The sequence below is a fragment of the Scyliorhinus torazame genome, chromosome 14 (genome assembly GCF_047496885.1).
Source record: "Scyliorhinus torazame isolate Kashiwa2021f chromosome 14, sScyTor2.1, whole genome shotgun sequence".
Classification (NCBI taxonomy): Eukaryota; Metazoa; Chordata; class Chondrichthyes; order Carcharhiniformes; family Scyliorhinidae; genus Scyliorhinus; species Scyliorhinus torazame.
Window position 1 is genome coordinate 228,423,004 of NC_092720.1, and position 25,523 is coordinate 228,448,526.

Below are 25,523 nucleotides of genomic sequence, written 5' to 3' on the forward strand. Positions count from 1 at the left end.
TGGTAATTTTGTGATGGGAGACAAGGAAATAGCTGAGGAACTAAATAAGTACTTTGCGTCAGTCTTCACAGTAGAAGACATGAGTAGTATCCCAACAATTCAGGAGAGTCAGGGGGCAGAGTTGAATATGGTATCCATCACAAAGGAGAAAGTGCTAGAGAAACTAAGAGGTCTAAAAATTGATAAATCTCCGGGCCCAGATGGACTACATCCTAGAGTTCTAAAGGAGATAGCTGAAGAAATAGTGGAGGCGTTAGTTATGATCTTTCAAAAGTCACTGGAGTCAGGGAAAGTCCCAGAGGATTGGAAAATCGCTGTTGTAACCCCCCTGTTCAAGAAGGGAACAAGGAAAAAGATGGAAAATTATAGGCCAATTAGCCTAACCTCGGTTGTTGGCAAGATTTTAGAATCCATTGTTAAGGATGAGATTTCTAAATTCTTGGAAGTGCAGGGTCGGATTAGGACAAGTCAGCATGGATTTAGTAAGGGGAGGTCGTGCCTGACAAACCTGTTAGAGTTCTTTGAAGAGATAACAAATAGGTTAGACCAAGGAGAGCCAATGGATGTTATCTATCTTGACTTCCAAAAGGCCTTTGATAAGGTGCCTCAAGGGAGACTGCTGAGTAAAATAAGGGCCCATGGTATTCGAGGCAAGGTACTAACATGGATTGACGATTGGCTGTCAGGCAGAAGGCAGAGAGTTGGGATAAAAGGTTGTTTTTCGGAATGGCAACCGGTGACGAGTGGTGTCCCGCAGGGTTCAGTGTTGGGGCCACAGCTGTTCTCTTTATATATTAACGATCTAGATGACGGGACTGGGGGCATTCTGGCTAAGTTTGCCGATGATACAAAGATAGGTGGAGGGGCAGGTAGTATGGAGGAGGTGGGGAGGCTGCAGGAAGATTTAGACAGTTTAGGAGAGTGGTCCAAGAAATGGCTGTTGAAATTCAACGTGGGCAAGTGCGAGGTCTTGCACTTTGGAAAAAAGAATAGAGGCGTGGACTATTTTCTAAACGGTGACAAAATTCATAATGCTGAAGTGCAAAGGGACTTGGGAGTCCTAGTCCAGGATTCTCTAAAGGTAAACTTGCAGGTTGAGTCCGTAATTAAGAAAGCAAATGCAATGTTGTCATTTATCTCAAGAGGCTTGGAATATAAAAGCAGGGATGTACTTCTGAAGCTTTATAAAGCATTAGTTAGGCCCCATTTAGAATACTGTGAGCAATTTTGGGCCCCACACCTCAGGAAGGACATACTGGCACTGGAGCGGGTCCAGCGGAGATTCACACGGATGATCCCAGGAATGGTAGGCCTAACATACGATGAACGTCTGAGGATCCTGGGATTATATTCATTGGAGTTTAGGAGGTTGAGGGGAGATCTAATAGAAACTTACAAGATAATGAATGGCTTAGATAGGCTGGACGTAGGGAAGTTGTTTCCATTAGCAGGGGAGACTAGGACCCGGGGGCACAGCCTTAGAATAAAAGGGAGTCACTTTAGAACAGAGATGAGGAGAAATTTCTTCAGCCAGAGAGTGGTGGGTCTGTGGAATTCATTGCCACAGAGGGCGGTGGAGGCCGGGACGTTGAGTGTCTTTAAGACAGAAGTTGATAAATGTTTGATTTCTCGAGGAATTAAGGGCTATGGAGAGAGAGCGGGTAAATGGAGTTGAAATCAGCCATGATTGAATGGCGGAGTGGACTCGATGGGCCGAATGGCCTTATTGCCGCTCCTATGTCTTATGGTCTTATAGGATGGAGAGGGGTTTGGAGTGGGTGAGGGCGGAGGGGGGTTTGGAGTGGGTGAGGAGGAAGAGAGGTTTGGAGTGGGTGAAGACGGAGGGGGGTTTGGAGTGGGTGAGGACGGAAAGGGGTTTGGAGTGGGCGAGGATGGAGAGGGGTTTGGAGTGGGTGAGGATGGAGAGGGGTTTGGAGTGGGTGAGGACGGAGGGGGGTTTGGAGTGGGTGAGGACGGAGGGGGGTTTGGAGTGGGTGAGGGCGGAGGGGGGTTTGGAGTGGTTGAGGAGGGAGGGGGGTTCGGAGTGGGTGAGGATGGAGGGGGGTTTGGAGTGGGTGAGGAGGGAGGGGGGTTTGGATTGGGTGAGGAGGGAGAGGGGTTTGGAGTGGGTGAGGATGGAGAGGGGTTTGGAGTGGGCGAGGATGGAGAGGGGTTTGGAGTGGGTGAGGACGGAGGGGGGTTTGGAGTGGGTGAGGACGGAGGGGGGTTTGGAGTGGGTGAGGACGGAGGGGGGTTTGGAGTGGGTGAGGACGGAGGGGGGTTTGGAGTGGGTGAGGATGGAGAGGGGTTTGGAGTGGGTGAGGAGGGAGAGGGGTTTGGAGTGGGTGAGGATGGAGAGGGGTTTGGAGTGGGCGAGGATGGAGAGGGGTTTGGAGTGGGTGAGGACGGAGAGGGGTTTGGAGTGGGTGAGGAGGGAGAGGGGTTTGGAGTGGGTGAGGAGGGAGAGGGGTTTGGAGTGGGTGAGGAGGGAGAGGGGTTTGGAGTGGGTGAGGAGGGAGAGGGGTTTGGAGTGGGTGTGGACGGAGGGGGGTTTGAGTGGGTGTGGACGGAGGGGGGTTTGGAGTGGGTGAGGAGGAAGAGAGGTTTGGAGTGGGTGAGGGCGGAGGGGAGTTTGGAGTGGGTGAGGAGGGAGAGGGGTTTGGAGTGGGTGAAGACGGAGGGGGGTTTGGAGTGGGTGAGGACGGAAAGGGGTTTGGAGAGGGCGAGGAGGGAGAGGGGTTTGGAGTGGGTGAGGATGGAGAGAGGTTTGGAGTGGGTGAGGGCGGAGGGGGGTTCGGAGTGGGTGAGGAGGGAGAGAGGTTTGGAGTGGGTGAGGACGGAGGGGGGTTTGGAGTGGGTGAGGGCGGAGAGGGGTTCGGAGTGGGTGAGGATGGAGGGGGGTTTGGAGTGGGTGAGGGCGGAGGGGGGTTTGGAGTGGGTGAGGGCGGAGAGGGGTTTGGAGTGGGTGAGGAGGGAGGGGGGTTTGGAGTGGGTGAGGAGGGAGAGGGTTTGGAGTGGGTGAGGAGGAGGGGGGTTTGGAGTGGTGAGGACGGAGGGGGGTTTGGAGTGGGTGAGGACGGAGGGGGGTTTGGAGTGGGTGAGGACGGAGGGGGGGTTTGGAGTGGGTGAGGGTGGGGGTGGTTTGGAGTGGGTGAGGGCGGAGAGGGGTTTGGGGTGGGTGAGGACGGAGAGGGTTTTGGAGTGGGTGAGGGCGGAGGGGGGTTTGGAGTGGGTGAGGACGGAAAGGGGTTTGGAGTGGGTGAGGACGGAGGGGGGTTTGGAGTGGGTGAGGGTGGTTTGGAGTGGGTGAGGGCGGAGAGGGGTTTGGGGTCGGTGAGGAGGGAGAGGGGTTTGGAGTGGGTGAGGACGGAGAGGGTTTTGGAGTGGGTGAGGACGGAGAGGGTTTTGGAGTGGGTGAGGGCGGAGGGGGGTTTGGAGTGGGTGAGGGCGGAGGGGGGTTTGGAGTGGGTGAGGACGGAAAGGGGTTTGGAGTGGGTGAGGGCGGAGAGGGTTTTGGAGTGGGTGAGGGCGGAGGGGGGTTTGGAGTGGGTGAGGACGGAGGGGGGGTTTGGAGTGGGTGAGGGCGGAGGGGGGTTTGGAGTGGGTGAGGACGGAGGGGGGTTTGGAGTGGGTGAGGGCGGAGGGGGGTTTGGAGTGGGTGAGGGCGGAGGGGGGTTTGGAGTGGGTGAGGAGGGAGAGGGGTTTGGAGTGGGTGAGGAGGGAGAGGGGTTTGGAGTGGGTGAGGGCGGAGGGGGGTTTGGAGTGGGTGAGGGCGGAGGGGGGTTTGGAGTGGGTGAGGAGGGAGAGGGGTTTGGAGTGGGTGAGGACGGAGGGGGGTTTGGAGTGGGTGAGGACGGAGGGGGGTTTGGAGTGGGTGAGGGCGGAGGGGGGTTTGGAGAGGGTGAGGATGGAGGGGGGTTCGGAGTGGGTGAGGAGGGAGGGGGGTTTGGAGTGGGTGAGGGCGGAGGGGGGTTTGGAGTGGGTGAGGAGGGAGGGGGGTTTGGAGTGGGTGAGGGCGGAGGGGGGGTTGGAGTGGGTGAGGAGGTTGGGGGGTTTGGAGTGGGTGAGGGGGGAGAGGGGTTTGGAGTGGGTGAGGAGGGAGAGGGGTTTGGAGTGGGTGAGGAAGGAGAGGGGTTCGGAGTGGGTGAGGAGGGAGAGGGGTTTGGAGTGGGTGAGGGCGGAGGGGGGTTCGGAGTGGGTGAGGATGGAGAGGGGTTTGGAGTGGGTGAGGATGGAGAGGGGTTTGGAGTGGGTGAGGGCGGAGGGGGGGTTCGGAGTGGGTGAGGGCGGAGGGGGCTTCGGAGTGGGTGAGGGCGGAGGGGGGTTCGGAGTGGGTGAGGATGGAGGGGGGTTTGGAGTGGGTGAGGGCGGAGGGGGGTTTGGAGTGGGTGAGGACGGAAAGGGGTTTGGAGTGGGTGAGGATGGAGGGGTTTGGAGTGGGTGAGGGCGGAGGGGGGTTCGGAGTGGGTGAGGATGGAGAGGGGTTTGGAGTGGGTGAGGGCGGAGGGGGGTTCGGAGTGGGTGAGGGCGGAGGGGCTTCGGAGTGGGTGAGGGCGGAGGGGGGTTCGGAGTGGGTGAGGAGGGAGAGGGGTTTGGAGTGGGTGAGGAGGGAGGGGGGTTTGGAGTGGGTGAGGATGGAGGGGGGTTCGGAGTGGGTGCGGATGGAGAGGGGTTTGGAGTGGGTGAGGATGGAGAGGGGTTTGGAGTGGGTGAGGAGGGAGAGGGGTTTGGAGTGGGTGAGGATGGAGAGGGGTTTGGAGTGGGTGAGGATGGAGGGGGTTTGGAGTGGGTGAGGGCGGAGGGGGATTTGGAGTGGGTGTGGGCGGTTTGGAGTGGGTGAGGATGGAGAGGGGTTTGGAGTGGGTGAGGAGGGAGGGGGGTTCGGAGTGGGTGAGGATGGAGGGGGGTTTGGAGTGGGTGAGGATGGAGGGGGGTTTGGAGTGGGTGAGGATGGAGGGGTTCGGAGTGGGTGAGGAGGGAGGGGGGTTTGCAGTGGGTGAGGATGGAGGGGTTCGGAGTGGGTGAGGAGGGAGGGGGGTTCGGAGTGGGTGAGGGCGGAGGGGTTTGGAGTGGGTGAGGAGGGAGGGGGTTTGGAGTGGGTGAGGAGGGAGGGGGGTTTGGAGTGGGTGAGGGTGGAGGGGGGTTTGGAGTGGGTGAGGGTGGAGGGGGGGTTTAGAGTGGGTGAGGGTGGAGGGGGGTTTGGAGTGGGTGAGGTCGGAGAGGGGTTTGGAGTGGGTGAGGATGGAGAGGGGTTTGGAGTGGGTGAGGAGGGAGAGGGGTTTGGAGTGGGTGAGGAGGGAGAGGGGTTTGGAGTGGGTGAGGATGGAGAGGGGTTTGGAGTGGGTGAGGATGGAGAGGGTTTGGAGTGGGTGAGGGCGGAGGGGGGTTCGGAGTGGGTGAGGATGGAGGGGGTTTGGAGTGGGTGAGGGCGGAGGCGGGTTTGGAGTGGGTGAGGATGGAAGGGGGTTTGGAGTGGGTGAGGAGGGAGGGGGATTTGGAGTGGGTGTGGGCGGTTTGGAGTGGGTGAGGATGGAGAGGGGTTTGGAGTGGGTGAGGAGGGAGGGGGGTTCGGAGTGGGTGAGGATGGAGGGGGGTTTGGAGTGGGTGAGGATGGAGGGGGGTTTGGAGTGGGTGAGGATGGAGGGGTTCGGAGTGGGTGAGGAGGGAGGGGGGTTCGGAGTGGGTGAGGGCGGAGAGGGGGTTCGGAGTGGGTGAGGATGGAGGGGTTTGGAGTGGGTGAGGAGGGAGGGGGGTTTGCAGTGGGTGAGGATGGAGGGGTTCGGAGTGGGTGAGGAGGGAGGGGGGTTCGGAGTGGGTGAGGGCGGAGGGGTTTGGAGTGGGTGAGGAGGGAGGGGGGTTTGGAGTGGGTGAGGGTGGTTGGGGGGGTTTAGAGTGGGTGAGGGTGGAGGGGGGTTTGGAGTGGGTGAGGGCGGAGAGGGGTTTGGAGTGGGTGAGGAAGGAGAGGGGTTTGGAGTGGGTGAGGAGGGAGAGGGGTTTGGAGTGGGTGAGGAAGGAGAGGGGTTCGGAGTGGGTGAGGAGGGAGGGGGGTTTGGAGTGGGTGAGGGCGGAGGGGGGTTCGGAGTGGGTGAGGAGGGAGAGGGGTTCGGAGTGGGTGAGGAGGGAGAGGGGTTCGGAGTGGGTGAGGATGGAGAGGGGTTTGGAGTGGGTGAGGGCGGAGGGGGTTCGGAGTGGGTGAGGAGGGAGAGGGGTTCGGAGTGGGTGCGGATGGAGAGGGGTTTGGAGTGGGTGAGGGCGGAGGGGGGTTTGGAGTGGGTGAGAGCGGAGAGGGGTTTGGAGTAGGTGAGGATGGAGGGGGGTTCGGAGTGGGTGAGGATGGAGGGGGGTTTGGAGTGGGTGAGGATGGAGGGGGGTTTGGAGTGGGTGAGGATGGAGGGGTTCGGAGTGGGTGAGGGCAGAGAGGGGTTTGGAGTGGGTGAGAGCGGAGAGGGGTTTGGAGTAGGTGAGGGCGGAGGGGGTTCGGAGTGGGTGAGAGCGGAGAGAGGTTTGGAGTGGGTGAGGAGGGAGGGGGGTTTGGAGTGGGTGAGGAGGGAGGGGGGTTTGGAGTGGGTGAGGATGGAGGGGTTCGGAGTGGGTGAGGAGGGAGGGGGTTTCGGAGTGGGTGAGGGCGGAGGGGTTTGGAGTGGGTGAGGAGGGAGGGGGGTTTGGAGTGGATGAGGATGGAGAGGGGTTCGGAGTGGGTGAGGAGGGAGATGGGTTTGGAGTGGGTGAGGATGGAGATGGGTTTGGAGTGGGTGAGGATGGAGGGGGGTTTGGAGTGGGTGAGGGCGGAGGGGGTTTGGAGTGGGTGAGGATGGAGGGGGGTTTGGAGTGGCTGAGGATGGAGGGGGGTTCGGAGTGGGTGAGGGCGGAGAGGGGTTCGGAGTGGGTGAGGATGGAGGGGTTTGGAGTGGGTGAGGAGGGAGGCGGGTTTGGAGTGGGTGGGGATGGAGGGGTTCGGAGTGGGTGAGGGCGGAGAGGGGGTTCGGAGTGGGTGAGGATGGAGGGGTTTGAGTGGGTGAGGAGGGAGGGGGTTTGGAGTGGGTGAGGATGGAGGGGTTTGGAGTGGGTGAGGAGGGAGAGGGGTTCGGAGTGGGTGAGGGCGGAGGGGGTTTGGAGTGGGTGAGGATGGAGGGGGGTTTGGAGTGGCTGAGGATGGAGGGGGGTTCGGAGTGGGTGAGGATGGAGGGGTTCAGAGTGGGTGAGGGCGGAGAGGGGGTTCGGAGTGGGTGAGGATGGAGGGGTTTGGAGTGGGTGAGGAGGGAGGGGGGTTTGGAGTGGGTGAGGATGGAGGGGTTTGGAGTGGGTGAGGAGGGAGAGGGGTTCGGAGTGGGTGAGGGCGGAGGGGGTTTGGAGTGGGTGAGGATGGAGAGGGGTTCGGAGTGGGTGAGGATGGAGGGGTATGGAGTGGGTGAGGATGGAGAGGGGTTCGGAGTGGGTGAGGGCAGAGGGGGTTCGGAGTGGGTGAGGGCGGAGGGGGTTTGGAGTGGGTGAGGATGGAGAGGGGTTTGGAGTGGGTGAGGATGGAGGGGTTTGGAGTGGGTGAGGATGGAGGGGGGTTTGGAGTGGGTGAGGATGGAGGGGGGTTTGGAGTGGGTGAGGATGGAGAGGGGTTCGGAGTGGGTGAGGATGGAGGGGTTTGGAGTGGGTGAGGAGGGAGGGGGGTTTGGAGTGGGTGAGGATGGAGGGGTTTGGAGTGGGTGAGGATGGAGGGGTTTGGAGTGGGTGAGGAGGGAGGGGGGTTTGGAGTGGGTGAGGATGGAGGGGTTTGGAGTGGGTGAGGATGGGAGGGGTTTGGAGTGGGTGAGGAGGGAGGGGGGTTTGGAGTGGGTGAGGATGGAGGGGTTTGGAGTGGGTGAGGAGGGAGAGGGGTTCGGAGTGGGTGCGAGAGTGGGTAAGGGCGGAGAGGGATTTGCCACCCGGACACGGTGCCCTGTTACAGAGGGTATGATGAGGGGGCAGTGTGGCGTAGCCACATCCTGAGTGGATATTGTCATGTGAGAGCACCTTTAAGAAATGGATGTTTAAGCAATGTACCTTGAAGGAATGGAGTTGATCATCTTACTGAAGTGATGTCACGGGGGGGGGGCGGAGCTAACTTCTGCTTTCGATTCCAGTTTAGCTGAGAGCAGCTGGAAAGTGCCTGGCTGGTTTGCTGTGAGCTGCTTAAAAGGAGAAAGCCAGTTTGAAAAAGCAGCTTGGGTGTGCCTGTCTGTTTCCAGAGAGCTGCAGGAAGAAAAGCAAGGTGCTGGAGCTGAAGTCAACCAAGCTGGTATGTCTCTGCCATCAAACAGAAAATATATATTAACTGTGACCTGGTGTGTTGCTGTTGTGAAGGTTTGAATCCTTTTGGATGTTTGAAGGAATATTTGCGGGATTTAGTGTTATAATATTTTCGGGGTTATCTTTGCAGTAAGGGGTGTTAAGGGATCCAATGTTTATTTAACAGGTTAAGTTGAGTTAATGGAATAAACATTGTTTTGTGTTAAAAACGTGTCCATAATTGTAATCCCACTCCTGGGGAACAAGCCGTGTGCTTCAACAGCAACGATCCATAAAAGAGGGAGGTTGGTTGAACTCCAAGATACATTTTGGGGTTGGGAAAACACCTCTCCCATAACCCTGTGAAGGTGATGTTGAAAGCAGTGAGGAGCCAGTTACCTTCTCCAGCAGAGCCTTGACCTCCCATTCCTGCCGCTGTTTCTTACTCCGGTACGGATTACATTCCAGGGCATCGAAATTCGCTTCAGCAGAACCTACACACGCGTGTGGATCAGAGCAACACGTTCAGTGTGACCGCTACCCTCAACATGCTACCCCTCACCCGCAACACCCTCAACATGCTACCTCAACACCCTCACCCCAACATCCTCACCACCCCCTCTACAGGCTACCCCCACCCCCTCGGCAGCCTCCCCCCACCCCCTCGGCAGCCTCCCCCCACCCCCTCTACAGGCTACCCCCACCCCCTCGGCAGCCTCCCCCTCATCCCCCCTCCCCCACCCCCTCAACAGGGCCCACGGGTCATTAACAAAGAGGTCATTAGCCAGGGTCACTGGATTACCCGTCCAGGGTCATCACCACGTCTCCCCCACCTCCCCAATTCGTCACCCTGCCCGCCTGGCACTACCCCCCCCCTCCCCCACCACCCCGCAGGGCGAGGGGTAGTCTCACTACTTGCCTGGCACCAGCATGCTGGTGAATCCCTGGCCGTGCCCCACACCCAACACGTCTTCGTGGGGACAGAACTGCAGTCCGTGCACCCCCTCGCGGACAGAGTGACTCAGGTAGGGCGACCTCACCTTTGCCTGGTGAATGTCCTTGTAAACCTGCGGGAGGAAGGGTCACAGGGCGAGGTTCAGACAAAGCAGAAACGTATTGGAGACTGAAACGGGATTGGGGGAGACTGGGGAGAGACTCTGACAGGAGTCACACTTCAAACAGCAGGGAGGGTTCAAGGTCGGCCCTGCACGGAAACGTGAATAATGCCCAACATCGAGGGCCTCCTACAGACTCGGGGGAGACTGTGCCTGGGGGGGGCAGGGGGAGACAGCGGGCGGGGGGGGGGGGGAGACGGCGGGCGGGGGGGAGACGGCGGGCGGGGGGGGGAGACGGCGGGCGGGGGGGGAGACGGCGGGCGGGGGGGAGACGGCGGGCGGGGGGGAGACGGCGGGCGGGGGGGAGACGGCGGGCGGGGGGGGAGACGGCGGGCGGGGGGGAGACGGCGGGCGGGGGGGAGACGGCGGGCGGGGGGGAGACGGCGGGCGGGGGGGAGACAGCGGGCGGGGGGGAGACAGCGGGCGGGGGGGAGACAGCGGGCGGGGGGGAGACAGCGGGCGGGGGGGAGACAGCGGGCGGGGGGGAGACAGCGGGCGGGGGGGAGACAGCGGGCGGGGGGGAGACAGCGGGCGGGGGGGAGACAGCGGGCGGGGGGAGACAGCGGGCGGGGGGGAGACAGCGGGCGGGGGAGACAGCGGGCGGGGGGAGACAGCGGGCGGGGGGGAGACAGCGGGCGGGGGGGAGACAGCGGGCGGGGGGGAGACAGCGGGCGGGGGGAGACAGGGTCGGGGGGGAGACAGCGGGCGGGGGGAGACAGCGGGCGGGGGGGAGACAGCGGGCGGGGGGGGAGACAGCGGGCGGGGGGGAGACAGCGGGCGGGGGGGAGACATTGGGCGGTGGGGGAGACATTGGGCGGTGGGGGAGACATTGGGCGGTGGGGGAGACATTGGGCGGTGGGGGAGACATTGGGCGGTGGGGGAGACATTGGGCGGTGGGGAGACATTGGGCGGTGGGGAGACATTGGGCGGTGGGGGAGACATTGGGCGGTGGGGGAGACATTGGGCGGTGGGGGAGACATTGGGCGGTGGGGGAGACATTGGGCGGTGGGGGAGACATTGGGCGGTGGGGAGACATTGGGCGGTGGGGGAGACATTGGGCGGTGGGGGAGACATTGGGCGGTGGGGGAGACATTGGGCGGTGCGGGAGACATTGGGCGGTGCGGGAGACATTGGGCGGGGGGGGGGAGCGAGGGGAGAGCTGACCCCTCGCTCCGGCCCCGGGAGAGAGCGCGGCTCTCGCTCCGGCCCCGGGAGTGCGCGGCTCTCGCTCCGGCCCCGGGAGTGCGCGGCTCTCGCTCCGGCCCCGGGAGTGCGCGGCTCTCGCTCCGGCCCCGGGAGGTGCGCGGCTCTCGCTCCGGCCCCGGGAAGTGCGCGGCTCTCGCTCCGGCCCCGGGAGAGCGCGGCTCTCGCTCCGGCCCCGGGAGTGCGCGGCTCTCGCTCCGGCCCCGGGAGAGCGCGGCTCTCGCTCCGGCCCCGGGAGTGCGCGGCTCTCGCTCCGGCCCCGGGAGTGCGCGGCTCTCGCTCCGGCCCCCGGGAGTGCGCGGCTCTCGCTCCGGCCCCGGGAGTGCGCGGCTCTCGCTCCGGCCCCGGGAGGGCCCGGCTCTCGCTCCGGCCCCGGGAGGGCCCGGCTCTCGCTCCGGCCCGGGAGGGCCCGGCTCTCGCTCCGGCCCCGGGAGGGCCCGGCTCTCGCTCCGGCCTCGGGAGGGCCCGGCTCTCGCTCCGGCCCCGGGAGAGCGCGGCTCTCGCTCCGGCCCCAGGAGTGCGCGGCTCTCGCTCGGGCCCCGGGAGAGCGCGGCTGTCGCTCGGGCCCCGGGAGTGCGCGGCTCTCGCTCCGGCCCCGGGAAGTGCGCGGCTCTCGCTCCGGCCCCGGGAGTGCGCGGCTCTCGCTCCGGCCCCGGGAGAGCGCGTCTAGCTCTCGCTCCGGCCCCGGGAGTGCGCGGCTCTCGCTCCGGCCCCGGGAGTGCGCGGCTCTCGCTCGGGCCCCGGGAGTGCGCGGCTCTCGCTCCGGCCCCGGGAGTGCGCAGCTCTCGCTCCGGCCCCGGGAGTGCGCGGCTCTCGCTCGGGCCCCGGGAGTGCGCGGCTCTCGCTCGGGCCCCGGGAGTGCGCGGCTCTCGCTCGGGCCCCGGGAGAGCGCGTCTAGCTCTCGCTCCGGCCCCGGGAGAGCGCGGCTCTAGCTCCGGCCCCGGGAGTGCGCGGCTCTCGCTCCGGCCCCGGGAGTGCGCGTCTAGCTCTCGCTCCGGCCCCGGGAGAGCGCGGCTCTAGCTCCGGCCCCGGGAGTGCGCGGCTCTCGCTCCGGCCCCGGGAGTGCGTGGCTGTCGCTCCGGCCCCGGGAGTGCGCTGCTCTCGCTCCGGCCCCGGGAGTGCGCGGCTCTCACTCCGGCCCCGGGGAGAGCGCGTCTAGCTCTCGCTCCGGCCCCGGGAGAGCGCGTCTAGCTCTCGCTCCGGCCCCGGGAGAGCGCGTCTAGCTCTCGCTCCGGCCCCGGGAGAGCGCGTCTAGCTCTCGCTCCGGCCCCGGGAGAGCGCGTCTAGCTCTCGCTCCGGCCCCGGGAGTGCGCGGCTCTCGCTCCGGCCCCGGGAGAGCGCGGCTCTCGCTCCGGCCCCGGGAGAGCGCGGCTCTCGCTCCGGCCCCGGGAGAGCGCGGCTCTCGCTCCGGCCCCGGGAGAGCGCGGCTCTCGCTCCGGCCCCGGCCCCGGGACTGCGCGGCTCTCGTTCCGGCCCCGGGAGAGCGCGGCTCTCGCTCCGGCCCCGGCCCCGGGACTGCGCGGCTCTCGCTCCGGCACCGGGACTGCGCGGCTCTCGCTCCGGCCCCGGGACTGCGCGGCTCTCGCTCCGGCACCGGGATTGCGCGGCTCTCGCTCCGGCCCCGGGAGTGCGCGGCTCTCGCTCCGGCCCCGGGAGTGCGCGGCTCTCGCTCCGGCCCCGGGAGGGCCCGGCTCTCGCTCCGGCCCCGGGAGGGCCCGGCTCTCGCTCCGGCCCCGGGAGAGCGCGTCAAGCTCTAGCTCCGGCCCCGGGAGTGCGCGGCTCTCGCTCCGGCCCCCGGGAGAGCGCGGCTCTCGCTCCGGCCCCGGGAGTGCGCGGCTCTCGCTCCGGCCCCGGGAGTGCGCGGCTCTCGCTCCCGTCCCGGGAGTGCGCGGCTCTCGCTCCTGTCCCGGGAGTGCGCGGCTCTCGCTCCGGCCCCGGGAGTGCGCGGCTCTCGCTCCGGCCCCGGGAGTGCGCGGCTCTCGCTCCGGCCCCGGGAGTGCGCGGCTCTCGCTCCGGCCCCGGGAGTGCGCGGCTATCGCTCCGGCCCCGGGAGTGCGCGGCTCTCGCTCCGGCCCCGGGAGAGCGCGGCTCTCGCTCCGGCCCCGGGAGAGCGCGGCTCTCGCTCGGGCCCCGGGAGTGCGCGGCTCTCGCTCCGGCCCCGGGAGTGCGCGGCTCTCGCTCCGGCCCCGGGAGAGCGCGGCTCTCGCTCCGGCCCCGGGAGAGCGCGGCTCTCGCTCGGGCCCCGGGAGTGCGCGGCTCTCACTCCGGCCCCGGGAGAGCGCGGCTCTCGCTCCGGCCCCGGGAGTGCGCGGCTCTCGCTCGGGCCCCGGGAGTGCGCGGCTCTCGCTCCGGCCCCGGGAGAGCGCGGCTCTCGCTCCGGCCCCGGGAGTGCGCGGCTCTCGCTCCGGCCCCGGGAGTGCGCGGCTCTCGCTCGGGCCCCGGGAGTGCGCGGCTCTCGCTCCGGCCCCGGGAGTGCGCGGCTCTCGCTCCGGCCCCGGGAGAGCGCGGCTCTCGCTCCGGCCCCGGGAGTGCGCGGATCTCGCTCGGGCCCCGGGAGAGCGCGGCTCTCGCTCGGGCCCCGGGAGTGCGCGGCTCTCGCTCCGGCCCCGGGAGTGCGCGGCACTCGCTCCGGCCCCGGGAGTGCGCGGCTCTCGCTCCGGCCCCGGGAGTGCACGGCTCTCGCTCCGGCCCCGGGAGAGCGCGTCTAGCTCTCGCTCCGGCCCCGGGAGAGCGCGTCTAGCTCTCGCTCCGGCCCCGGGAGAGCGCGTCTAGCTCTCGCTCCGGCCCCGGGAGAGCGCGTCTAGCTCTCGCTCCGGCCCCGGGAGAGCGCGTCTAGCTCTCGCTCCGGCCCCGGGAGAGCGCGTCTAGCTCTCGCTCCGGCCCCGGGAGAGCGCGTCTAGCTCACGCTCCGGCCCCGGGAGAGCGCGTCTAGCTCTCGCTCCGGCCCCGGGAGAGCGCGTCTAGCTCTCGCTCCGGCCCCGGGAGAGCGCGTCTAGCTCTCGCTCCGGCCCCGGGAGAGCGCGTCTAGCTCTCGCTCCGGCCCCGGGAGAGCGCGTCTAGCTCTCGCTCCGGCCCCGGGAGAGCGCGTCTAGCTCTCGCTCCGGCCCCGGGAGAGAGCGTCTAGCTCTCGCTCCGGCCCCGGGAGTGCGCGGCTCTCGCTCCGGCCCCGGGAGAGCGCGGCTCTCGCTCCGGCCCCGGGAGAGCGCGGCTCTCGCTCCGGCCCCGGGAGTGCGCGGCTCTCGCTCCGGCCCCGGGAGAGCGCGGCTCTCGCTCCGGCCCCGGCCCCGGGACTGCGCGGCTCTCGCTCCGGCCCCGGGAGAGCGCGGCTCTCGCTCCGGCCCCGGCCCCGGGACTGCGCGGCTCTCGCTCCGGCACCGGGACTGCGCGGCTCTCGCTCCGGCCCCAGGACTGCGCGGCTCTCGCTCCGGCACCGGGAGTGCGCGGCTCTCGCTCCGGCCCCGGGAGAGCGCGGCTCTCGCTCCGGCCCCGGCCCCGGGACTGCGCGGCTCTCGCTCCGGCCCCGGGAGAGCGCGGCTCTCGCACCGGCCCCGGCCCCGGGACTGCGCGGCTCTCGCTCCGGCACCGGGACTGCGCGGCTCTCGCTCCGGCCCCGGGACTGCGCGGCTCTCGCTCCGGCACCGGGAGTGCGCGGCTCTCGCTCCGGCCCCGGGAGTGCGCGGCTCTCGCTCCGGCCCCGGGAGGGCCCGGCTCTCGCTCCGGCCCCGGGAGGGCCCGGCTCTCGCTCCGGCCCCGGGAGGGCCCGGCTCTCGCTCCGGCCCCGGGAGAGCGCGTCAAGCTCTCGCTCCGGCCCCGGGAGAGCGCGGCTCTCGCTCCGGCCCCGGGAGTGCGCGGCTCTCGCTCCGACCCCGGGAGTGCGCGGCTCTCGCTCCTGTCCCGGGAGTGCGCGGCTCTCGCTCCTGTCCCGGGAGTGCGCGGCTCTCGCTCCTGTCCCGGGAGTGCGCGGCTCTCGCTCCGGCCCCGGGAGTGCGCGGCTCTCGCTCCGGCCCCGGGAGTGCGCGGCTCTCGCTCCGGCCCCGGGAGTGCGCGGCTCTCGCTCCGGCCCCGGGAGTGCGCGGCTCTCGCTCCGGCCCCGGGAGTGCGCGGCTCTCGCTCCGGCCCCGGGAGAGCGCGGCTCTCGCTCCGGCCCCGGGAGTGCGCGGCTCTCGCTCGGGCCCCGGGAGAGCGCGGCTCTCGCTCGGGCCCCGGGAGTGCGCGGCTCTCGCTCCGGCCCCGGGAGTGCGCGGCTCTCGCTCCGGCCCCGGGAGAGCGCGTCTAGCTCTCGCTCCGGCCCCGGGAGTGCGCGGCTCTCGCTCCGGCCCCGGGAGTGCGCGGCTCTCGCTCCGGCCCCGGGAGAGCGCGGCTCTCGCTCCGGCCCCGGCCCCGGGACTGCGCGGCTCTCGCTCCGGCCCCGGGAGAGCGCGGCTCTCGCACCGGCCCCGGCCCCGGGACTGCGCGGCTCTCGCTCCGGCCCCGGGAGTGCGCGGCTCTCGCTCCGGCCCCGGGAGTGCGCGGCTCTCGCTCCGGCCCCGGGAGAGCGCGGCTCTCGCTCCGGCCCCGGCCCCGGGACTGCGCGGCTCTCGCTCCGGCCCCGGGAGAGCGCGGCTCTCGCACCGGCCCCGGCCCCGGGACTGCGCGGCTCTCGCTCCGGCACCGGGACTGCGCGGCTCTCGCTCCGGCCCCGGGAGTGCGCGGCTCTCGCTCCGGCCCCGGGAGTGCGCGGCTCTCGCTCGGGCCCCGGGAGTGCGCGGCTCTCGCTCCTGTCCCGGGACTGCGCGGCTCTCGCTCCGGCCCCGGGAGTGCGCGGCTCTCGCTCCGGCCCCGGGAGTGCGCGGCTCTCGCTCCTGTCCCGGGAGTGCGCGGCTCTCGCTCCGGCCCCGGGAGTGCGCGGCTCTCGCTCCGGCCCCGGGAGTGCGCGGCTCTCGCTCCGGCCCCGGGAGTGCGCGGCTCTCGCTCCGGCCCCGGGAGTGCGCGGCTCTCGCTCCGGCCCCGGGAGTGCGCGGCTCTCGCTCCGGCCCCGGGAGTGCGCGGCTCTCGCTCCGGCCCCGGGAGTGCGCGGCTCTCGCTCCGGCCCCGGGAGAGCGCGGCTCTCGCTCCGGCCCCGGGAGAGCGCGGCTCTCGCTCGGGCCCCGGGAGTGCGCGGCTCTCGCTCGGGCCCCGGGAGTGCGCGGCTCTCGCTCCGGCCCCGGGAGTGCGCGGCTCTCGCTCCGGCCCCGGGAGAGCGCGGCTCTCGCTCCGGCCCCGGGAGAGCGCGGCTCTCGCTCGGGCCCCGGGAGTGCGCGGCTCTCGCTCCGGCCCCGGGAGTGCGCGGCTCTCGCTCGGGCCCCGGGAGTGCGCGGCTCTCGCTCTGGCCCCGGGAGAGCGCGGCTCTCGCTCCGGCCCCGGGAGAGCGCGGCTCTCGCTCCGGCCCCGGGAGAGCGCGGCTCTCGCTCCGGCCCCGGGAGTGCGCGGCTCTCGCTCCGGCCCCGGGAGTGCGCGGCTCTCGCTCGGGCCCCGGGAGTGCGCGGCTCTCGCTCCGGCCCCGGGAGTGCGCGGCTCTCGCTCCGGCCCCGGGAGTGCGCGGCTCTCGCTCCGGCCCCGGGAGAGCGCGGCTCTCGCTCCGGCCCCAGGAGTGCGCGGCTCTCGCTCGGGCCCCGGGAGAGCGCGGCTCTCGCTCGGGCCCCGGGAGTGCGCGGCTCTCGCTCGGGCCCCGGGAGTGCGCGGCTCTCGCTCCGGCCCCGGGAGTGCGCGGCTCTCGCTCCGGCCCCGGGAGAGCGCGTCTAGCTCTCGCTCCGGCCCCGGGAGAGCGCGTCTCTCGCTCCGGCCCCGGGAGTGCGCGGCTCTCGCTCCGGCCCCGGGAGTGCGCGGCTCTCGCTCCGGCCCCGGGAGTGCGCGGCTCTCGCTCGGGCCCCGGGAGTGCGCGGCTCTCGCTCCGGCCCCGGGAGTGCGCGGCTCTCGCTCCGGCCCCGGGAGTGCGCGGCTCTCGCTCGGGCCCCGGGAGTGCGCGGCTCTCGCTCGGGCCCCGGGAGAGCGCGGCTCTCGCTCTGGCCCCGGGAGAGCGCGGCTCTCGCTCCGGCCCCGGGAGAGCGCGGCTCTCGCTCCGGCCCCGGGAGAGCGCGGCTCTCGCTCGGGCCCCGGGAGTGCGCGGCTCTCGCTCGGGCCCCGGGAGTGCGCGGCTCTCGCTCGGGCCCCGGGAGAGCGCGGCTCTCGCTCGGGCCCCGGGAGAGCGCGGCTCTCGCTCGGGCCCCGGGAGAGCGCGGCTCTCGCTCCGGCCCCGGGAGAGCGCGGCTCTCGCTCCGGCCCCGGGAGAGCGCGGCTCTCGCTCGGGCCCCGGGAGTGCGCGGCTCTCGCTCTGGCCCCGGGAGAGCGCGGCTCTCGCTCCGGCCCCGGGAGAGCGCGGCTCTCGCTCCGGCCCCGGGAGAGCGCGGCTCTCGCTCCGGCCCCGGGAGTGCGCGGCTCTCGCTCCGGCCCCGGGAGAGCGCGGCTGTCGCTCCGGCCCCGGGACTGCGCGGCTCTCGCTCCGGCCCCGGGAGTGCGCGGCTCTCGCTCCGGCCCCGGGAGAGCGCGGCTCTCGCTCGGGCCCCGGGAGAGCGCGGCTCTCGCTCCGGCCCCCGGGAGTGCGCGGCTCTCGCTCCGGCCCCGGGAGAGCGCGGCTCTCGCTCGGGCCCCGGGAGTGCGCGGCTCTCGCTCTGGCCCCGGGAGAGCGCGGCTCTCGCTCCGGCCCCGGGAGAGCGCGGCTCTCGCTCCGGCCCCGGGAGAGCGCGGCTCTCGCTCCGGCCCCGGGAGAGCGCGGCTCTCGCTCCGGCCCCGGGAGTGCGCGGCTCTCGCTCCGGCCCCGGGAGAGCGCGGCTGTCGCTCCGGCCCCGGGACTGCGCGGCTCTCGCTCCGGCCCCGGGAGTGCGCGGCTCTCGCTCCGGCCCCGGGAGAGCGCGGCTCTCGCTCGGGCCCCGGGAGAGCGCGGCTCTCGCTCCAGCCCCGGGACTGCGCGGCTCTCGCTCGGGCCCCGGGAAGTGCGCGGCTCTCGCTCCGGCCCCGGGAGTGCGCGGCTCTCGCTCCGGCCCCGGGAGAGCGCGGCTGTCACTCCGGCCCCGGGACTGCGCGGCTCTCGCTCCGGCCCCGGGAGAGCGCGGCTCTCGCTCCGGCCCCGGGAGTGCGCGGCTCTCGCTCCGGCCCCGGGAGAGCGCGGCTCTCGCTCCGGCCCCGGGAGAGCGCGGCTCTCGCTCCGGCCCCGGGAGTGCGCGGCTCTCGCTCCGGCCCCGGGAGAGCGCGGCTCTCGCTCCGGCCCCGGGAGAGCGCGGCTCTCGCTCCGGCCCCGGGACTGCGCGGCTCTCGCTCGGGCCCCGGGAGTGCGCGGCTCTCGCTCCGGCCCCGGGAGTGCGCGGCTCTCGCTCCGGCCCCGGGACTGCGCGGCTCTCGCTCCGGCCCCGGGAGAGCGCGGCTCTCGCTCCGGCCCCGGCCCCGGGACTGCGCGGCTCTCGCTCCGGCCCCGGGAGTGCGCGGCTCTCGCTCCGGCCCCGGGAGAGCGCGGCTCTCGCTCCGGCCCCGGGAGAGCGCGGCTCTCGCTCCGGCCCCGGGACTGCGCGGCTCTCGCTCCGGCCCCGGGACTGCGCGGCTCTCGCTCCGGCCCCGGGAGTGCGCGGCTCTCGCTCCGGCCCCGGGACTGCGCGGCTCTCGCTCCGGCCCCGGGAGAGCGCGGCTCTCGCTCCGGCCCCGGCCCCGGGACTGCGCGGCTCTCGCTCCGGCCCCGGCCCCGGGACTGCGCGGCTCTCGCTCCGGCCCCGGGAGAGCGCGGCTCTCGCTCCGGCCCCGGGAGAGCACGGCTCTCGCTCCGGCCCCGGGAGAGCGCGGCTCTCGCTCGGGCCCCGGGAGAGCGCGGCTCTCGCTCGATACTGCGAGGTCTCCCCGAGGCCAGCCTCGGGGTCGAGGTTAAAGGTGCTATCGGGCTGTGAAATGGTTACCTGGATGGTGTTGCCACATCCCACTGCGAGCAGGTTCCTCTGGCTGAACGCGAGCTGACTGGCTCCACAGGGTATGAAGTAGGAGTGGAGGCGGCGGTACGACCGGATGTCGTACACGTTTAGCATGCGGTCCAAACCCGACGTGGCCATGTAGCTGTAAGGACAGAAAGCCGAATCGAGCAGATAGCACCACATTCACAACAAATTCACCCCAATTAATCCCCCTCCCAGCATCAGCCATTGCAGCACAAACTCCGGAATCACCGAAACTCACTCCCAGGACAGCTACACTCAGCTTTCCATCTGAGGGGAGGGTGAGGGGGTGGGGTCTGTACACACTGTGGGGGGTGAGGGGGTGGGGTCTGTACACACTGTGGGGGGGAGGGGGTGGGGTCTGTACACACTGTGGAGGGTGAGGGGGTGGGGTCTGTACACACTGTGGGGGGGAGGGGGTGGGGTCTGTACACACTGTGGGGGGGAGGGGGTGGGGTCTGTACACACTGTGGGGGGGAGGGGGTGGGGTCTGTACACACTGTGGGGGGGAGGGGGTGGGGTCTGTACACACTGTGGGGGGGAGGGGGTGGGGTCTGTACACACTGTGGGGGGTGAGGGGGTGGGGTCTGTACACACTGTGGGGGGTGAGGGGGTGGGGTCTGTACACACTGTGGGGGGTGAGGGGGTGGGGTCCGTACACACTGTGGGGGGTGAGGGGGTGGGGTCTGTACACACTGTGGGGGGGGAGGGGGGGGTCTGTACACACTGTGGGGGGTGAGGGGGTGGGGTCTGTACACACTGTGGGGGGGGAGGGGGTGGGGTCTGTACACACTGTGGGGGGGAGGGGGTGGGGTCTGTACACACTGTGGGGGGGGAGGTATCGGGTCTGTACACACTGTGGGGGGTGAGGGGGTGGGGTCTGTACACACTGTGGGGGATGAGGGGGTGGGGTCTGTACACACTGTGGGGGTGAGGGGGTGGGGTCCGTACACACTGTGGGGGGTGAGGGGGTGGGGTCTGTACACACTGTGGGGGATGAGGGGGTGGGGTCTGTACACACTGTGGGGGGTGAGGGGGTGGGGTCTGTACACACTGTGGGGGGTGAGGGGGTGGGGTCTGTACACACTGTGGAGGGTGAGGGGGTGGGGTCTGTACACACTGTGGGGGGGGAGGGGGTGGGGTCTGTACACACTGTGGGGGGTGAGGTATCGGGTCTGTACACACTGTGGGGGGGGAGGGGTGGGGTCTGTACACACTGTGGGGGGGAGGGGGTGGGGTCTGTACACACTGTGGGGATGAGGGGGTGGGGTCTGTACACACTGTGGGGGGGGGGGGGGGGTCTGTACACACTGTGGGGGGTGAGGGTGTGGGGTCTGTACACACTGTGGGGGTGAGGGGGTGGGGTCTGTACACACTGTGGGGGGTGAGGGGGTGGGGTCTGTACACACTGTGGGGGGTGAGGGGGTGGGGTCTGTACACACTGTGGGGGGGAGGGGGTGGGGTCTGTACACACTGTGGGGGTGAGGGGGTGGGGTCTGTACACACTGTGGGGGGGGAGGGGGTGGGGTCTGTACACACTGTGGGGGGGAGGGGGTGGGGTCTGTACACACTGTGGGGGGTGAGGGGGTGGGGTCTGTACACACTGTGGGGGGTGAGGGGGTGGGGTCTGTACACACTGTGGGGGGTGAGGGGGTGGGGTCTGTACACACTGTGGGGGGTGAGGGGGTGGGGTCTGTACACACTGTGGGGGTGAGGGGGTGGGGTCTGTACACACTGTGGGGGGTGAGGGGGTGGGGTCTGTACACACTGTGGGGGGTGAGGGGGTGGGGTCTGTACACACTGTGGGGGGTGAGGGGGTGGGGTCTGTGCACACTGTGGGGGGGGAGGGGGTGGGGTCTGTACACACAGTGGGGGGGGAGGGGGTGGGGTCTGTACACACTGTGGGGGGTGAGGGGGTGGGGTCCGTACACACTGTGGGGGGTGAGGGGGTGGGGTCTGTACACACTGTGGGGGGTGAGGGGGTGGGGTCTGTACACACTGTGGGGGGTGAGGTATCGGGTCTGTACACACTGTGGGGGGTGAGGTATCGGGTCTGTACACACTTTGGGGGGTGAGTGGGTGGGGTCTGTACACACTGTGGGGGGGGAGGGGGTGGGGTCTGTACACACTGTGGGGGGTGAGGGGGTGGGGTCTGTACACACTGTGGGGGGGGAGGGGGTGGGGTCTGTACACACTGTGGGGGGGGAGGGGGTGGGGTCTGTACACACTGTGGGGGGGGAGGGGGTGGGGTCTGTACACACTGTGGGGGGTGAGGGGGTGGGGTCTGTACACACTGTGGGGGGGGGAGGGGGTGGGGTCTGTACACACTGTGGGGGGTGAGGGGGTGGGGTCTGTACACACTGTGGGGGGTGAGGGGGTGGGGTCTGTACACACTGTGGGGGGGGAGGGGGTGGGGTCCGTACACACTGTGGGGGGTGAGGGGGTGGGGTCCGTACACACTGTGGGGGGTGAGGGGGTGGGGTCTGTACACACTGTGGGGGGTGAGGGGGTGGGGTCTGTACACACTGTGGGGGGTGAGGGGGTGGGGTCTGTACACACTGTGGGGGGTGAGGGGGTGGGGTCTGTACACACTGTGGGGGGTGAGGGGGTGGGGTCTGTACACACTGTGGGGGGTGAGGGGGTGGGGTCTGTACACACTGTGGGGGGTGAGGGGGTGGGGTCTGTACACACTGTGGGGGGTGAGGGGGTGGGGTCTGTACACACTGTGGGGGGGGAGGGGTCTGTACACACTGTGGGGGGTGAGGGGGTGGGGTCTGTACACACTGTGGGGGGTGAGGGGGTGGGGTCTGTACACACTGTGGGGGGGGAGGGTGTGGGGTCTGTACACACTGTGGGGGGGAGGGGTCTGTACACACTGTGGGGGGTGAGGTATCGGGTCTGTACACACTGTGGGGGGTGAGGTATCGGGTCTGTACACACTGTGGGGGGGAGGGGGGTGGGGTCTGTACACACTGTGGGGGGTGAGGTATCGGGTCTGTACACACTGTGGGGGGGGAGGGGATGGGGTCTGTACACACTGTGGGGGGTGAAGTATCGGGTCTGTACACACTGTGGGGGGTGAGGGGGTGGGGTCTGTACACACTGTGGGGGGGGGAGGGGGGGGGGTCTGTACACACTGTGGGGGGTGAGGGGGTGGGGTCTGTACACACTGTGGGGGGTGAGGTATCGGGTCTGTACACACTGTGGGGGGGAGGGGGGTGGGGTCTGTACACACTGTGGGGGGGAGGGGGTGGGGTCTGTACACACTGTGGGGGGGGAGGGGGTGGGGTCTGTACACACTGTGGGGGGTGAGGGGGTGGGGTCTGTACACACTGTGGGGGGGGAGGGTGTGGGGTCTGTACACACTGTGGGGGGGGGAGGGGGGGGGTCTGTACACACTGTGGGGGGTGAGGGGGTGGGGTCTGTACACACTGTGGGGGGTGAGGGGGTGGGGTCTGTACACACTGTGGGGGGGAGGGGGTGGGGGGAGCTGTGGGTGGTGAGGGGGTGGGGGGGAGCTGTGGGTGGTGAGGGGGTGGGGGAGAGCTGCGGGGGGTGAGGGGGTGGGGGGGAGCTGTGGGTGGTGAGGGGGTGGGGGGGAGCTGCGGGGGGTGAGGGGGTGGGGGGGAGCTGTGGGGGGTGAGGGGTTGGGGGAGCTGTGGGGGGGTGAGGGGGTGGGGGGGAGCTGCGGGGGGTGAGGGGGTGGGGGGGAGCTGTGGGTGGTGAGGGGGTGGGGGGGGAGCTGCGGGGGGTGAGGGGGTGGGGGGGAGCTGCGGGGGGTGAGGGGGTGGGGGGGAGCTGCGGGGGGTGAGAGGGTGGGGGGGAGCTGTGGGGGGTGAGGGGTTGGGGGGGAGCTGTGGGTGGTGAGGGGGTGGGGGGGAGCTGCGGGGGGTGAGGGGGGTGGGGGGGAGCTGCGGGGGGTGAGGGGGAGCTGCGGGGGGTGAGGGGGGAGCTGTGGGGGTGAGGGGAGCTGTGGGGTGAGGGGGTGGGGGGGGAGCTGTGGGGGTGGGGGGGAAGCTGTGGGGTGAGGGGGTGGGGGGAGCTGTGGGGGTGAGGGGAGCTGTGGGGGTGAGGGGGTGGGGGGGGGAGTGAGGGGGTGGGGGGGGGAGCTGTGGGGGTGAGGGGGTGGGGGGGGAGCTGTCGAGGCCGGGTTCGGTATGTTCAAGGCCGAGAGGGACAGATTGTTAAGCAGTGAGGGCGCTGGGGAGAAGGTGGGAAAGGGGAGTTGAGGATTATCCGATCCCATCGAACGGCAGAGCAGGCTCGATGGGCCGAGTGGCCTGCATCTGCTCCCATGTCTTTCTGGTCTGACATCCCGTTGTCTCAATCTGGCAGTGTGTCGAATCCCTATTCTCGGTGAATCTGTCAATGGCGATACAAGCTCCCTGGTCTGCCGTTTCCCGGTTACTGAGAGGCAATGCAGGATGGCTTACGTCCCAGTCTGGTCCACAGCAACGGCTCTGACACTGCCTCGATGACACAGCATCTTTACCAGCGGCTCCTTCACGTTGGGGCTCCACAGGGTGACTGTACCTGAGGGAGATGGAGGCTGTGTTACCTCCGCAAGTCTCACTCCGGGAGGGGGGAGAGAGCGAGAGGGGGGAGAGAGCGAGAGGGGGAGAGAGCGAGAGGGGGAGAGAGCGAGAGGGGGAGAGCGAGAGGGGGAGGGAGAGCGAGAGGGGGGAGAGCGAGAGGGGGGAGAGCGAGAGGGGGGAGAGCGAGAGGGGGGAGAGCGAGAGGGGGGGAGAGCGAGAGGGGGGAGAGCGAGAGGGGGGGAGAGCGAGAGGGGGGAGAGCGAGAGGGGGGGAGAGCGAGAGGGGGAGAGCGAGAGGGGGGAGAGCGAGAGGGGGAGGGCGAGAGGGGGAGGGCGAGAGGGGGAGGGCGAGAGGGGGGAGGGCGAGAGGGGGAGGGCGAGAGGGGGAGGGCGAGAGGGGGAGGGCGAGAGGGGGAGAGCGAGGGAGAGGGCGAGAGGGGGAGAGCGAGGGAGAGGGAGAGAGGGGGAGGGGGGAGAGAGGGGGAGAGCGAGGGAGAGTGGGGGAGAGTGGGGGGAGTGGGAGAGAGGGGGACAGGGAGAGGGAGAGGGGCAGAGAGAGGGGGGAGAGAGGGGGACAGGGAGAGGGAGAGGGGCAGAGAGAGGGGGGAGAGAGGGGGGTGGAGAGGGGGAGGGAGAGGGAGGGAGACCCTTACCCACGCAGATCCCTTTACCCACCCAGAGAGGCCCTTAGCCACCCAGAGACCCGTTACCCACCCGGAGATCCCCATACCCACGCAGATCCCTTTACCCACCCAGAGAGGCCCTTACCCACCCAGAGATCCTTACCCACCCAGAGAGACCCTTACCCACCCAGAGAGACCCTTACCTACCGAGAGAGACCCTTACCCACCCAGAGAGACCCCTTACCCGCCCAGAGAGACCCTTACCCGCCCAGAGAGACCCTTACCCGCCCAGAGACCCTTACCCGCCCAGAGACCCCTTACCCGCCCAGAGACCCTTACCCGCCCAGAGACCCTTACCCGCCCAGAGACCCTTACCCGCCCAGAGACCCTTACCCGCCCAGAGACCCTTACCCGCCCAGAGAGACCCTTACCCGCCCAGAGAGACCCTTACCCGCCCAGAGAGACCCTTACCCGCCCAGAGAGACCCTTACCCGCCCAGAGGCCCTTACCCGCCCAGAGACACCCTTACCCGCCCAGAGACCCTTACCCGCCCAGAGAGACCCTTACCCGCCCAGAGAGACCCTTACCCGCCCAGTGAGACCCTTACCCACCCAGAGAGACCCTTACCCACCCAGAGAGACCCTTACCCACCCAGAGAGACCCTTACCCACCCAGAGAGACCCTTACCCACCCAGAGAGACCCTTACCCACCCAGAGAGACCCTTACCCACCCAGAGAGACCCTTACCCACCCAGAGAGACCCTTACCCACCCAGAGAGACCCTTACCCACCCAGAGAGACCCTTACCCACCCAGAGAGACCCTTACCCACCCAGAGAGACCTTTACCCACCCAGAGAGACCTTTACCCACCCAGAGAGACCTTTACCCACCCGGTGGAGACCCTTACCCACCCAGAGAGACTCTTACCTACCCAGAGAGACTCTTACCCACCCAGAGAGACTCTTACCCACCCAGAGAGACTCTTACCCACCCAGTGAGACTCTTACCCACCCAGTGAGACTCTTACCCACCCAGTGAGACTCTTACCCACCCAGTGAGACTCTTACCCACCCAGTGAGACTCTTACCCACCCAGTGAGACTCTTACCCCACCCAGTGAGACTCTTACCCACCCAGTGAGACTCTTACCCACCCAGTGAGACTCTTACCCACCCAGAGAGACCCTTACCTACCCAGAGACCCTTACCCACCCGGTGGCGACCCTTACCCACCCAGAGAGACCCTTACCCACCCAGAGAGACTCTTACTCACCCAGAGAGACTCTTACCCACCCAGAGAGACTCTTACCCACCCAGAGAGACTCTTACCCACCCAGAGAGACTCTTACCCACCCAGTGAGACTCTTACCCACCCAGAGAGACCCTTACCTACCCAGAGACCCTTACCCACCCGGTGGAGACCCTTACCCACCCAGAGAGACCCTTACCCACCCAGAGAGACCCTTACCCAGCCAGAGAGACCCTTACCCAGCCAGAGAGACCCTTACCCACCCAGAGAGACTCTTACCCACCCAGTGAGACTCTTACCCACCCAGTGAGACTCTTACCCACCCAGTGAGACTCTTACCCACCCAGTGAGACTCTTACCCACCCAGTGAGACTCTTACCCACCCAGAGACCCTTACCCACCCAGTGAGACTCTTACCCACCCAGTGAGACCCTTACCCACCCAGTGACCCTTACCCACCCGGTGGAGACCCTTACCCACCCAGAGAGACCCTTACCCAGCCAGAGAGACCCTTACCCAGCCAGAGAGACCCTTACCCACCCAGAGACCCTTACCCACCCAGAGACCCTTACCC

At 68.5% G+C, this 25,523-nt stretch overlaps 1 protein-coding gene across 1 annotated transcript in view; it reads right to left on the minus strand.

Moving 5' to 3' along the window:
* The window catches only part of wdr46 (WD repeat domain 46), a 44,512-nt gene that overhangs the window by 6,245 nt on the left and 12,744 nt on the right, over positions 1-25,523 (minus strand). The window contains exons 4-7 of the mRNA XM_072475829.1: positions 22,978-23,077; positions 18,512-18,665; positions 9,179-9,326; positions 8,659-8,753 (exon numbers count right to left, since the gene is read on the minus strand). Of these exons, the coding sequence (XP_072331930.1) occupies positions 8,659-8,753; positions 9,179-9,326; positions 18,512-18,665; positions 22,978-23,077 (497 nt within the window). The remainder of the gene's footprint in view (positions 1-8,658; positions 8,754-9,178; positions 9,327-18,511; positions 18,666-22,977; positions 23,078-25,523) is intronic.